General features: G+C 41.1%; 1 protein-coding gene across 2 annotated transcripts in view; it reads right to left on the bottom strand.

Moving 5' to 3' along the window:
• Positions 1–14,817, bottom strand: part of cwc27 (CWC27 spliceosome associated cyclophilin) — a 273,662-nt gene that overhangs the window by 178,488 nt on the left and 80,357 nt on the right. For both annotated transcript variants that reach the window (XM_043689551.1, XM_043689542.1), the window contains exons 9-10: positions 14,727–14,766; positions 13,052–13,179 (exon numbers count right to left, since the gene is read on the bottom strand). In XM_043689551.1, the coding sequence (XP_043545486.1) occupies positions 13,052–13,179; positions 14,727–14,766 (168 nt within the window). The remainder of the gene's footprint in view (positions 1–13,051; positions 13,180–14,726; positions 14,767–14,817) is intronic.

The following is a 14,817-nucleotide window of genomic DNA, read 5'->3' as shown; positions in this document are numbered from 1 at the left end:
CAAAAAAATTCAGGGAATATCAGTCAAGAGGTGGCTCTTACCTAGATAAGCAATTGATTATGAGGAGACCTGCACACCAAATATGGAGAATGATTGTCATATGTAGGAAGCAACATATAAGGCCTCAGTGAGTGGCGAACTTGGTGACATAACATTATGCACTCTGAAAGGTGCACATTATTTCTATGGATAAAAGCTAAATAATATGATAAATTGAAGGCAGCCAAACAGTATCACAATGGAGCATTTTTTTCTTTATAAAAGTTAGTCTGGAACTTGGAAGATTTGATGGGACATTTTTTGTATTGTTTGCCCAATACACAGAAGATTGGACCTTTTCAACATGTTTGTCGAGGTTTCAAATTTAGCAGTTTAAATAATGATGGGGATCAGAGATTGATATTCTTTTACTCAGATCCAGAGATTTGAGAGCAGGCTGACAGAGAATTTGGGGAAGCAGCTTTTCTCGTTTGCTGGGAGTTTCAGGTAAGTGTTGGATTTTTAAAATTTGAAGTTTTTTTTCTCTTTTGCAGGCTTAAAATTAAAAACTGTGGTTGAGGGAAGAGTAGATGCATTTTTAAAAAGGTTGTTTTTAGAGCATCGTCTTTTAGGCTTTAGAAGATACACAGGATTCAAGAAAGATGTGGGTCTTTTTAGACCAAACTAAGTGAGCAAATTTTCATGGGCAATTATGGCAGTCAGTGGAGTGGTATGTTTCTCCTATTGGATGTGGGGGATGAGGGACCAGTTGACTGTCCCTGGAAATTGTTTGCAGGTGGCGTGTTTGGATCTGTAGGGTCATAGAGATGTGCAACCGCAGAAACAGACACTTCAGTCCAACTCGTCCATGCTGACCAGATGTCCCAACCTAATCAAGTCCCATTTGCCAGCACTTGGCCCATATCCCTCTAAACCCTTCCTATTCATATACCCATCCAAATCTGACCAGCCTCCACCACTTCCTCTGGCAGCACCAGGTGCACAATCCTCTGAATGAAAAATTGGCCGCGTAGGTCTCTTTTATATCTTTCCCCTCTCACCCTAAACCTATGCCCTCTAATTCTGGACTCCCCGACCCCAGGGAAAAGACTTTGTCTATTTATCCTATCCATGTCCCTCATGATTTTATAAACCTCTGTGAGGTCACCCCCTCAGCCTTTGACGCTTGAGGGAAAACAGCCCTAGTCTATTCAGCCTCACCCTATGACTCAAATCCTCCAACCCTGGCAACATCTTTCTAAATCTTTTCTGAACCCTTTCAAGTTTCACAAATCTTTCCGATAGGAAGGAGACCAGAATTGCACACAATATTCCAAAATAACCAATGTCCTGTACAGCCACAACCTAACCTCCCAACTCCTATACTCAATGCTCTGACCAATAAAGGAAAGCATATCAAATTCCTTCTTCAATATCCTATCTACCCGCAACTCCACTTTCAAGGAGCTATGGACCTGTGCTCCAAGGTCTCTTTGTTTAGCAACACTCCCTAGGACCTTACCATTAAGTGTATAAATCTGCTAAGATTTGATTAGATTAGATTAGATTAGATTAGATTACTTACAGTGTGGAAACAGGCCCTTCAGCCCAACAAGTCCACACCGACCCGCCGAAGCGCAACCCACCCCCACCCATACCCCTACATTTACCCCTTTAACCTAACACTACGGGCAATTTAGCATGGCCAATTCACCTGACCTGCACATCTTTGGACTGTGGGAGGAAACCGGAGCACCCGGAGGAAACCCACGCAGACACGGGGAGAATGTGCAAACTCCACACAGTCAGTCGTCTGAGTCGGGAATTGAACATGGGTGTCTGGCGCTGTGAGGAAGCAGTGCTAACCACTGTGCCACTGTGCCGCCCAAAATGCTTTCCCAAAATGCTGCGACTCTCATTTATCTGAATTAAACTCCATCTGCCACTCTTCAGCCCATTGGCCCATCTGCTCAAGATCCCGTTGTAATCTGAGATAACCTTCTTCGCTGTCCAGTACACTTCCAATTTTGGTGTCATCTGCAAATTTACTGACTATACCTCCTATGTTCATACCCAAATCATTAATATAAATGATGAAAAGTAGTGGACCCAACACCGATCCTTGTGGCACTCCACTGGTCACAGGCCTCCAGTCTGAAAAATAACCCTATACCATCACCCTCTGTCTTTTAACTTTCAGCCAGTTCTGTATCCAAATGGCTAGTTCTCCCGACATTCCATGAGATCTAACCTTGCTAACCAGTCTCCCATGGGGACTTTATCAAATACCTTACTGATGTCCATATAGATCACGTCTGCAACTCTGCCCTCATCAATCCTCTTTGTTACTTCTTCAAAAATCTCGATCAAGTTCGTGAGACATGATTTCCCACGCACAAAGCCATGTTGACTATCCCTAATCAGTCCTTACCTTTCCAAATATATGTAATTCCTGTCCCTCAGGATTCTCTCCAACAACTTGCCCACCACCAATGTTAGGTTCACCAGTCTATAGTTCCCTGGTTTGTCCTTACCACCTTTCTTTAATAACGGTACCACATTAGCCAATCTCCAGTTTTCAGGAACCTCACCTGTGACTATTGGTGTTACAAATATCTCAGCAAGGGATCCAGCAATCACTTCCTGGGGATCTATCCACCTTTATGCGTTTCAAGACATCCAGCACTTCCTCCTCTGTAATATGGACATTTTTCAAGATGTCACCACCTATTTCCCTACATTCTATATCTTCCATGTCCTTCTCCACAGTAAACACTGATGCAAAATACTCATTTAGTATCTCCCCCATCTCCTATGGCTCAACACAAAGGCTGCCTTGCTGATCTTTGAGGGGCTGTAATCGCTCACTAGTTACTCTTTTGTCCTTAATATATTTGTAAAAAGCCTTTTGATTCTCCTTAACTATTTGCCAAAGCTATCTCGTGTCCCCTTTTTGCCCTCCTGATTTCCCTCTTAAGTATACTCCTACTGCCTTTATACTCTAAGGATTCACTCGATCTATCCTGTCTATACCTGACATATGCTTCCTTCTTTTTCTTAACAAAACCCCCAGCATTCCCTACACCTACCAGCCTTTCCTTTCACCCTGACAGAAATATACTGCCTCTGGAATCTCATTATCTAATTTCTGAAGGCTTCCTATTTTCCACCCGTCCCTTTACCTGCGAACATTTGCCCCCAATCAGCTTTTAAAGGTTATTGCCTAATACCGTCAAAATTAGACTTCCTCCAATTTAGAACTTCAACTTTTAGATATGGACTATCCTTTTCCATTACTATTTTAAAACAAATAGAATTATGGTTGCTGACCCCAAAGTGCTCCCCCACTGACACCTCAGTTACCTGCTCTGCCTTATTTCCCAAGAGTAGGTTAGGTTTTGCACCTTTTAGATTAGTGGTGCTGGAAGAGCACAGCAGTTCAGGCAGCATCCGAGGAGCAGATTTTGCACCTTCTCTAGTAGGTACGTCCACATACTGACCCAAAGTTTTCTTGTACACTCTTTACAAATTCCTCTCCATCTAAACCCTCAATACTACGACAGTCCCAGTCTATGTTTGGAAAGCTAAAATTCCCTATCATAACCACCTCATTATTCTGACAGATAACTGAAACCTCCTTATAAATTTATTTCTCAATTTCCCTCTGACTATTAGGGGGTCTATAATACAATCCCAAGAAGGTGATCATCCCTTTTTTATTTCTCAGTTCCAACCAAATAACTACTCTGGATATATTTCCAGGAATATCCTCCCTCAGTACAGCTGTAATACTATTCCTTATCAAAAATGCCATACTTCCTCCTCTCATGCCGCCTTTTCTATCCTACCTATAAACATTTGTATCCTGGAACATTAAGCTGCCAGTCCTGTCCATTCCCGAGCCACATTTCTATAATTGCTGATATCCCAGTCCCTGATAGCCATGCCCTGAGTTCATCTGCCTTCTCCGATTGACCTCTTGCATTGAAATGAATGAATTCAACAGTCCCACCTTGTTCTCTGTTTTGCTCCTTCTTGCCCTGACTGTTTGACTCGTTCCTTTCTCAACTATACCAGCCTCAGATTGATCTCTTTCCTCACTATCCCCCAGGCTCTCCCCACCCCCCCACCCGACCCCACTGTACTAGTTTAAATCCTCTCGAGCAGTTCTACCAAACCTCCCTTCCCATTCAGGTGCAATCCATCCTTCTTGTGCAGGGCACTTCTACCCCAGAAGAGATTCCAATGATCCAAAAATGATGTGAATTCTTCTCCGATACACCAGCTCCTCAGCTACGCATTCATCTGTTCTATCCTCCTATTCCTACCCTCATTAGCTTGTAGCACCGGGAGTAATTCAGATATTACCACCCTCGAGGACGGCCTTTTTAAATCCCTGCCAAACTTTCTATATTGTCCCTTCAGAATATCATCCTTTTCCCTTCATATGTCGTTGGTACCAACGTGTACAATGACCTCCCCTTTGAGAACATTCTGCACCCTCTTTGAGACATCCTTGATCCTGGCACCAGAGAGGCAACACACCATTCTGATTTTTCGCTGCTGGCCACAGAAACGTCTGTCTATGCCTCTGACATAGAATGTTCCCTAACACAATCGATCATTTGGAACATAATGTAACATAAGACAGCCTGTCTTCATACCAAACCTTTGGCTGTTCGTGCTGCATTCGCCTCCAAGTCCATCACCCCCTACATTTTCCAAAACAGCATACTTGTTTGAAATGGAGATAGCCACAGAAGACTCCTTTACTACCTGCCTACCTCTCCTACCTTTCTCAGAGTTAACTCATTTACTTGCCTGTTTCTGCAGCTTTTCTCCCTTCCTATAACTGCCATCCATCACACTCCCTAGCTCTTATAATTTGTCTAACTGTCACTCCAACTGATCCATTTGATCTGACAGGATTCGCAACCAACAACATTTATTCCAGATATAATCCTCAGTGACCTGTAAACTCTCTCAAAACTCCCACATCCGACAATTATTATCAAATAAATACCAGGTAACATTCGATTTTCTTCACCCAGCATAACATGACTACAGGTTTGCCTCAAAAGCAGTACTGTTATTTTAAAAATTGCTGTGCTGTTGTACCACAGTTAGTCCAAACTTTACAAACACCATAGCTGTACACTCTGGTTTTGTTTATAATAAATTAAAATTTAGACTGAAAAGTTATTTGCCTGTTTCAGTGTGACAAAATTATCCAATACTCGCATATTACTTGATAATAATTGTGCGTACTTTGAAAAGGTAGCTGGTCAGGTAGGTTGCCAGACTGAGAAATTGTATTTTAATATTCCTCACTCTGCTTTAATTTGTAAGGTATCACAAATTCTCCACAACCATTCTGCTTGACTTGATTAGCATATCTGATTAAACCCTGGAACATTCAGCAACCATTCCCGCCCCTGTGAAATCCATGTCTCCATTAGAGATACAACATCCCTAATTAACTTCCTCATTTTTAATTTAGAACCATTCTCATCTGTCCCTTCTCACTACTATTTAGGATCCCCCACTACTATTCATGAGACAGGCAAAGAATGTTAAGGTGAAGGAGCTTGGATGACAAGAGCAGCTCCTAATCAAGAGGAAGAAGGAAGCTTACTTAAGGTTGAAGGAGCAAGGATCTGGCACAGCTTGGGAGGATTATAGGGTAGCTAGGAAAGAACTCAAAAATGGATTGAGCTAGGAGGGAGCATAAAAAAGCCTTAGTGGGAAGGATTAGGGAAAACCCAGAGGAGCTCTACACTTACGTAAGGAATAAGAGCATGATCAGAGCGAGGGTAGGGTTGATTAGGGATAGTGGAAGGAACCTGTGCCTGGAGTCTGAAGAGGTAGGGGAGCCCTAAATGAGTTTTTGCTTCAGTATTGAGTAGAGAGAGGGACCTTATTGATAGTGAGAATACCGTGGACCAGGTTATTGGGCTTGAACACATTGATATGAAGGAAGTGGATGTGTTAGAAATTTTGGGAAGCATCAAGATAGACAAGTCCTGAAGAAGGGCTTATGCTCGAAACGTCGATTCTCCTGTTCCCTGGATGCTGCCTGACCTGCTGAGCTTTTCCAGCAACACATTTTCAGCCCAGACTAGATATATTCAAGGTTACATATGGGAAGTGAGGAAAGAGTTGCTGCACCTCTGGCGATAATCTTTGCATCTCCATGCGAGTAGTACCGGATGATTAGAGGGAGGTGAATTCTGTTTCTCTGTTCAAGAAAGGGAATAGGGAATCCCTAGGAATTATAGACCAAGCCAGTCTTGCATCTGTGGTAAGCAAGGTACTGGAAAGGATTTTGAGAGATAGGATTTATGACTATTTGGAAAAACATAGTTTGATTAAAGATAGTCAGCATGGCTTTGAGAGGGACAGGTCATGCCTCACAAGCCTTATTGAGTTCTTTGAGGATGTGACGAGACAAGTTGATGAAGATTGAGCAGTGGATTTGGTGTATATGGATTTCAATAAGGCATTTGACAAGGTTTCCCACGGTAGGCTTATTCAGAAAGTTAGGATGTATGGAATACAGGGAAATTTGGCTGTCTGGATACAGAATTGGCAGGCTGAAAGAAGTTAGCGAGTGGTAGTGGATTGAAAGCATTCTGCCTGGAGGTTGATGACTAGTGGTGTCCCCCAGGGATCTGTTCTTGGGCCTCTACTCATGGTAGTTTTTATAAATGACTTGTATGAAGAAGTGGAAGGGTGGGTTAGTAAGTTTGCCAATGACACAAATGTCGGTGGTGTTGTAAACAGTGTCAAGGGCTGTTGTGGGCTGCAACAAGACATTGAGAGGATGCAGAGCTGAGCTGAGAAGTGGCAGATGCAGTTCAACCTGGATAAATGTGAAATGATTCATTTTGGAAGATCGAATTTGAATGCTGATTACAGGGATAAAAACAGGATTCTTGGCAATCATAGAGATGTACAGCATGTAAACAGACCCTTCGGTCCAACCCGTCCATGCCGACCAGATATCCCAACCCAATCTAATCCCACCTGCCAGCACCCGGCCCATATCCCTCCAAACCCTTCCTATTCATATACCCATCCAAATGCCTTTTAAATGCTGCAATTGTACCAGCCTCCACCATATCCTCTAGCAGCTCATTCCATACATGTACCACCCTCTGTGTGGAAAAGTTGCCCCTTAGGTCTCTTATGTCTTTTCCCTCTCACCTTAAACCTATGCCCTCTAGTTCTGGACTCCCCCACCCCAGGGAAAAGACTTTGCCTATTTACCCTATCCATGCACCTCATAATTTTGTAAACCGCTATAAGGTCACCTCTCAGCCTCCGACGCTCCAGGGAAAACAGCCTCAGCCTGTTCAGCCTATCCCTGTAGCTCAGATCCTCCCAATCCTGGCAACATCCTTGAAAGGGTTCACAAAAGATTTATAAGTTTCACACATCTTTCCGATAGGAAGGAGACCAGAATTGCATGCAATATTCCAACAGTGTCCGAACCAACAGTGTTCTCCACAGCCGCAACATGACCTCCCAACTCCTGTAACTCAATAGTCTGACTAATAAAGGAAAGAATACCAAACGCCTTCTTCACTATCCTATCTACCTGCGACTCCACTTTCAAGGAGCTATAAACCTGCACTCCAAGGTCTCTTTGTTCAGCAACACTCCCTAGGACCTTACTATTAAGTGTATAAGTCCTGCTAATATTTGCTTTTCCAAAATGCAGTACCTCGCATTTATCTGAATTAAACTCCATCTGCCACTTCTCAGCCCATTGGCCCATCTGGTCCAGATCCCATTGTAATCTGAGGTCACCCTCTTCGATGTCCACTACACCTCCAATTTTGGTGTCATCTGCAAACTTACTAACTGTACCTCTTATGCTCGCATCCAAATCTTTTACAGAAATGACGAAAAGAAGTGGACCCACCACCAATTCTTGAGCCACTCCACTAGTCACAGGCCTCCAGTCTGAAAAACAACCCTCCACCACCACCCTCTGTCTTCTACCTTTGAGGCAGTTCTGTATCCAAATGGCTAGTTCTCCCTGTATTCCATGAGATCTAATCTTGCTAATCAGTCTCCCATGGGGAACCTTGTTGAACGCCTTACTGAAGTCCATATAGATCATATCTAGTGCTCTGCCCTCATCAATCTTCTTTGTTACTTCAGGAACAGTAGGATCTTGAGGTCCACATTCATAGATTCCTCCAAGTTGCCACCCAAGTTGATTGGGTCATTAAGAAAACGTATGATGTTTTGGCTTTCATTAGTAGGGGGATAGAGTTTAAGAGCCACGAGGTTGTGTGCAACAGCTCTAGAAAACCCTGGTTAGACCACACTTGGAAAATTGTGTCCAGTTCTGGTTGCCTCATTATAGGAAGGATGTCGATGCTTTAGAGAGGGTGCAGAGGAGATTTACCAGGATGCTGCCTAGATTGGACAGCTTGTCTTATGAAGAGAGGTTGAGTGAACTAGAACTTTTCACACTGGACAGAAGGAAGACAGGTGACTTGTTACAGGTGTACAAGGTAATGAGAGGCATAGCGGAGGTAGCCAGAGACTTTTCCCCAGGACAGAATGGCTGTCACAAGGGGTCACAGAGGTAGGTTCTTTACGCAGAGAGTGGTGGGTGTATGGAATACACTGCCAGCGTTGGTAGTAGAGTCAGAGAAATTAGGGACATTTAAGCAACTGCTGGACAAGCACATGGACAGCAGTAAATTGGGTGTGTGTAAGTTAGGTTGATTTTAGATTAAGATAAATGCACGGCACAACATCTAGGGCTGAAGGGCATGTACTGTGCTGTACTGTTCTATGTTCTACCAAAAAACAAGCAAGAGCAAGTCAGAGAATGAGGCAACTCTGATTAATTAAACTGCACTTATTACAATGCAAGGGGCCTTACAGATAAGGCAGATGAACCTAGGACATGTATGGGAACATGGGACATCATAGCTATTACAGAAAAATGGCAGAGGAAGTGACAGGACTGGCAGCCCAATGTTCCAGGATTAAAGGAAGGATAGAAAAGGAGGTGAGAGAGGAGGGGGTTTAGCATTTTGATTAAGTACAACAGTAATATTTCCTTAAGAGAGGATATTTCTGATGGATTGTCCAGTGAAGCTATAAGAATGGCACTCAGAAATAAGAAGGGGATGATTGTCTTTATAGGAGTGCACTATAAGCCCCCTAATGGTAAGATGGAAATTGAGGAACAAGCATGTACAGAGATTTCAGATGTATGTAAGAATATTAGAGCTGTAATTGCAGAGGTTTTTAACCTTCCAAACATAGACTGGGAACTCCATGGTGTAAAGGGCTTGGATGGTGAAGAGTTTGTTAAATATCTTCAAGAAAATTCTCTTTATTAATACGTAGATGTACCTAAAATTTGACCTTCTGTTGGGAGGAAGAAAACGACAGTGCAAGTGACTGAAGTATTATGATCACCATTGGACCAGTGATCATAATTCTATTAGTTTTACAATAGTTAAGGAACAGGATAGGCCTTGCATAAAGGTTAAAGTTCTTAATTGGAGTGAGGAAAATTTTGATGATATGAAACAGGAACTTTCAAGAGTTGACTAGAGTAGATTGTTCGCAGTAACGAGATGATTGGCAAGTGGGAGGCTTTCAAAAGTGACATAACAAGAATTCAGAGGCATTATGTTCCTATTAGAGTGAAGGGTTAAGCTGGTCAGAGTAGGGACCAATGAATGAATAACAATATTGAGGCTCTGGTCAGGAACAATGAGTCATATATTAGGTATAGGCAACCGGTATCAAGTGAATCTCTTGAGGAGTACAAGGAGTGTGGACATTCTTAAGAAGGAAATGGAGGGCGAGGGGCAAGAAGGGGATATGAAATAGCCTTGGCAGATAAGGTTAAGGATAATCCAAAGAGATTCTACAAGTACATTAAGAGCAAAAGAGCATCTACAGAGAGAATTCGGTCCCTTAAAGATCAATGAGGTTGTGGAGATGGGTTTTGGGAGAGATACTAAACGAATATTTGGCGTCAGTCTTTACTGTGGAGAAAGAAATGGAGGCTAGGAAACTCAGGGAAATCAATATTAGTATCTTGAAAACAGTACACATTATAGAAGAGGAAGTGCTGGAGATCTTAAAAAAACATAAAAGTGGATAAATCTCCAGGACCTGATCAAGTTTATCCCAGGATGTTGTGGGAAGCTAGGTAAGAAATTGTAGGGCCCCGAGCAGAGCTATTTGTATCATCTACAGCCACAAGTGAGGTGTTGGAGGACTGGAGAGTGGCTAATGTTGTGCCTTTATTTAAGAAAAGCTGTAAGGAGAAGCCTGGGAACTATAGACTTATGAGTCTAACACGATTGGTGGATAAGTTATTGCAGGGGATTCTGAGAGATAGGATTTACATCCTTTAAGAGGCAAGGACTGATTAGGTCAAAGTGAGTACTGCAGATGCTGGAGATTAGAGCCAAAAGTGTGGTGCTGGAAAAGCACAGCAGGTCAGGCAGCATCCGAGGAGCAGGAAAATCGATGTTTCGGGCAAACGTCGGGCAAAATTCTTAATAAAGGGCTTTTGCCAGAAACATCGATTTTCCTGCTCCTCAAAGGAAAGACTAACTAGGGTCTGCATGGCTTGGTATATGGGAAATCACATCTCACAAAGTTGATTGGTTATATCCTCAAAAAAACTCAAAGGTTGAGGACAGCAGAGCTGTAGACATTGTCTACACGGATTTTAGTAAAGCCTTTGACAAGGTTCTGCATGGTAGACTAATTAGTAAAGTTAGACCACATGGGATTCATGGAGAGCTTGCCAAATGGATAAAAAATTGACTTGGCAGTCAGGGATAAATGGTGGTGGTGGAGGCGTCTTCTTAGACTGAAGGCCTGTAACCAGTGGTGTTCCGCAGGGATTGATGCTGAGTCCACTTTTGTTTGTCACTTATACAAATGATTTGGATGAGAATTTAGGAGGCATGGTTGGTAAGTTTGTGTATGACACCAAAATTGGTGATATAGTCAACAATGAAGTGAAAAATGTGGTGCTGGAAAAACACAGCAGGCCAGGCAGCATCCGAGGAGCAGGAGAATCGACGTTTCGGGCATAAGCCCTTCTTCAGGGCTCAGTCGATTCTCCTGCTCCTCGGATGCTGCCTGGCCTGCTGTGTTTTTCCAGCACCACATTTTTCAACTCTGGTACTCCAGCATCTGCAGGCCTCACTTTCTCCTCCTCAACAATGAAGAAGGTTACCTAAGATTATCTAAGGGATCTTGATCAATGAAGCCAATTGTCTAAAGCCAGGCAGATGGAGTTTATTTTGGATAAATCCAAGGTATTGAATTTTGATAAAACAAACAAGGGCAGTACTTATACAGTAAATGGTAGGGTCCTGGGTAATGCCGTCAAAACAGAGAGACCTAAGGATTCAGGTACATTGTTCTTTGAAAATTGTATCAGAGGTAGACAGAATTTAGTATGCTCGTCTTCATTGCTCAGACCACTGAATAAAGATTTACCAGGATGTTGTCAGGACTAGAGGGTTTGAGTTACAAGGATAGGCTGAATAGGTTGGAAGCACAGGAGGTTGAGGAATGACCTTATAGACGTTTGTAAAATCATGAAGGGAGTAGACAAGGTGAAAAGCAAGGGTCTTTTTCCTAGGGGGGAGGGGGGGAAAGAGTTCAAAACTAGAGGGCACATTTTTATGGTCAAAGGAGAAAGATTTAAAAGGGACCTGAGGAATGTGGAATGAACTACCAGAGAATGCAGGTACAATTACAACATTTAAAAGACATTTGGATAGGTTATTGAACATGAACATGAAAGGTTTGGAGAGAGATGGACCAAATGCAGGCAAGTGTAATTAGTTTAGTTTGGGAAACTTGGTCGGGCGAAGAGTGTTTCCACACTGTATGACTCTATGATTCACAGTAATATTAAAATTAATGATGCAGCTTGTATGAATTATAAACAGTTTAAAACTGTCTTTTAACAGTATTTTAAAATAAATTACCATAGCTACAAAAATACCAAAGCTTAATCATTAAATTCCTTTTAGACATAAAAACACAAATATGCCACTTGTTCAAATTAAAAAATAAATGATAATAAAATAATGTAAAATCACAGTCTGCATTACAGAGTCCACTTGGAACAAGAAAATTGAGTCCTATTGATTCAGGCTCTAAGAATCAGTTTGTATTACCTATTTACCATTGACTATAACCAAACACTATTGTAACACTTGAGTTAACACACGTTGAAACTTACTATTGAATAAATCATGCAGAAGTTTATGCAATAACAACTCTTTGTTGTGACAGTTACTGAATTGAAATACACTTTAAAAGGGTGCCATGAAGGTTGAGGGAAATTTGCTAGCAAGTAACTACTTGTCATAACTAATATAATTCAGATCATTCAATATGGGTTCCAAAGTCAAAACAATTTGTTATCGATGGTAAAATTTAACTGCACTTCCATTAACATTTCAACACTGACATTTTAAAACAAGTTCAACCTGGAACAAAGTTACAATGCTTTACTCAGTTGCCAACTTTTCACACATATAGTGACTTATTTGCGCCTTTTGAAGAACCATGTATTAAAATGTACTCTTAATTACAATGGCAATCTAAGAATTTAAAATGAATTTAAATCAATTGTTTTCCCAATTATAATTAGGCCTACATTAGTCTTATGCTAACCACCAGAGAATGACATCTAGTTCACATCTTTTTTAACGTTTTCTAATTCTTAACAGGGTCTGGAGTTATTCAACATTACCACTGACATATTTATGCAAATGAACAAGATGAACTAGGACATAGTAGTTTGTAAACCAATATTCCAGTAACTATTGCAAAATTAAATTTCAACAGGAATGATAAAAATACATTCCATATGCAAATATTACTTAATGTAGAAAATGTAACCTGCATTTTAATTTGGTAGTAAACTGCTGAACTAAAAGTAAACTTCAGAAGGAAATATGGAGAAGAAAGAACTGCTCAAATTTTATCATAATTCAGATTTATGATCAGCTATTATTTCAGACTAAATGATTAAAAATACTTGACTGACCTACGGCTGAGTTTCTTTTTCTCATCATCATCCTCTCTCAGCTGATGCTTAACATCTTCATTTGTATCTTTCTTCAATTTTTTAAGCATTTCTTCCCATTCTTCACTGTCAGATTCATCATCTTCCTCCTGGAAAAGTCAATATTTGACAGGTTTGTAAAATTACCATAAAATAGTTGGGGTTTCTAATCAAAATTTATATCAATCACATATTTAAACAATGATTTAAATAGACTAAGCCAGATGTATACTGTACTGAAACTATTATATAGATTGATACTTCTTGTCAGCAGATTTAATCAATATACTACGTTGTACTTTTGCACAAATAACTATCTTTAAACAAAAATCTGGTCATCTAAGTATCTATTACTTATGATTCAACTCACACTATGTTTTATTATGTGTTCCTTATGGGAGCTCTGCTAGCAGACAGGTTAAAGTTTCATATTTTGAACAGTCTCTGGAAAACCTGAACCTGACTTTTGAGTCCCAGGAATTTTTCACAAAGGTTTGAATATGGTTAGAGAAGTACAGTGTGGACTGAGAGGGAATATGGTAAGACCTAAACACATTGGAGGAGGAAGGGGAGGGGCAGATATTTGTATTAGTAAGTGGAATGAGTAAAGTTTCAGGGTCTGAGAATAGTGTGTAAGTGAAAGTTGTGGACTAAAAGCTATTAACATCTACCCTGCAAACTCTGCTTTTAAGCAAGCTGCAAAAACCTCAAACATGATGGATAATTGCATGGCTGAGACTCCTCAATTTTTACCTTTTGGGTCCCCATATCTACCAAACGCACTGTTATATCTTTCTATCCTTGACTATGGACCAAATCAGATTGCCCTACATTGCCTTTGTCCAGTATCTAGGTAACTATCCTCTTCCTCATGTATCACATTGACTGTAGCTCAATCCTGGCTTAATAATTTGAAGCTAAAGCTCCCCAAATGGCAGATTTACTGTAAAGAATGCTTTGCCTGCATCACACAGGTGATAATTAGATGTTTGGGTGTCGAATAGCTCTTTTAAACTGTCTTTGACACAAAGGGCCGAATACCCTCTTTTGATTTAGTTTACAGTCTTAGAAATATAAAGCATGAAAACAGACACTTCGGTCCAACTCGTCCATGCTGACCAGATATCCTAAATTAATCTAGTCCCATTTGCCAGCATTTGGCCCACAGCCCTCTAAACCCTTCCTATACAGGTACACATCCAGATGCTTTTTAAATGTTGCAATTGTATCAGCCTTCACCACATCCTCTGGCAGCTCATTCCTTACATGCATCTCCCTCTGCATGAAGAAAGTGCACCTCAAATCTCTTTTAAATTGCTCCCTCTCACCTTAAACCTATTCCCCCTAGTTTTGGACTCCCCCACCCTGGGGAATACACCTTGGCTATTTCTCATGATTTTATAAACCTCTATAAGGTCACCTCTCAGCCTCCAACTCTCCAGGGAAAATAGCCCCAGCCTATTCAGTCTTTCCCTATAGCTCAAACCCTTTAGCCCTGGCAACACCCTTGTAATTTTTTTCTGAACCCTTCAAAGTTTCACAACATCCTTCCTATATCAGGGAGACCAGAATTGAATGCAGTATTCCAAAGGTGGTCTAATCAATGTGCTGCATGATTCAATAATTATTTCTCTGCAAAGAATGTCCATTACTATACCTTGTCAGATTCCATTTTTGTCTTTGTTATTCCTGGCTCACTGGAGGTAAAACAATAAGGACAGAATATTAGATATACACTCAGTGATAAA

This window comes from Chiloscyllium plagiosum, chromosome 1 (assembly GCF_004010195.1).
Source record: "Chiloscyllium plagiosum isolate BGI_BamShark_2017 chromosome 1, ASM401019v2, whole genome shotgun sequence".
NCBI lineage: Eukaryota > Metazoa > Chordata > Chondrichthyes > Orectolobiformes > Hemiscylliidae > Chiloscyllium > Chiloscyllium plagiosum.
The sequence above is the reverse complement of the archived record's forward strand: the minus strand, read 5'-3'. Positions and strand labels throughout refer to the sequence as shown.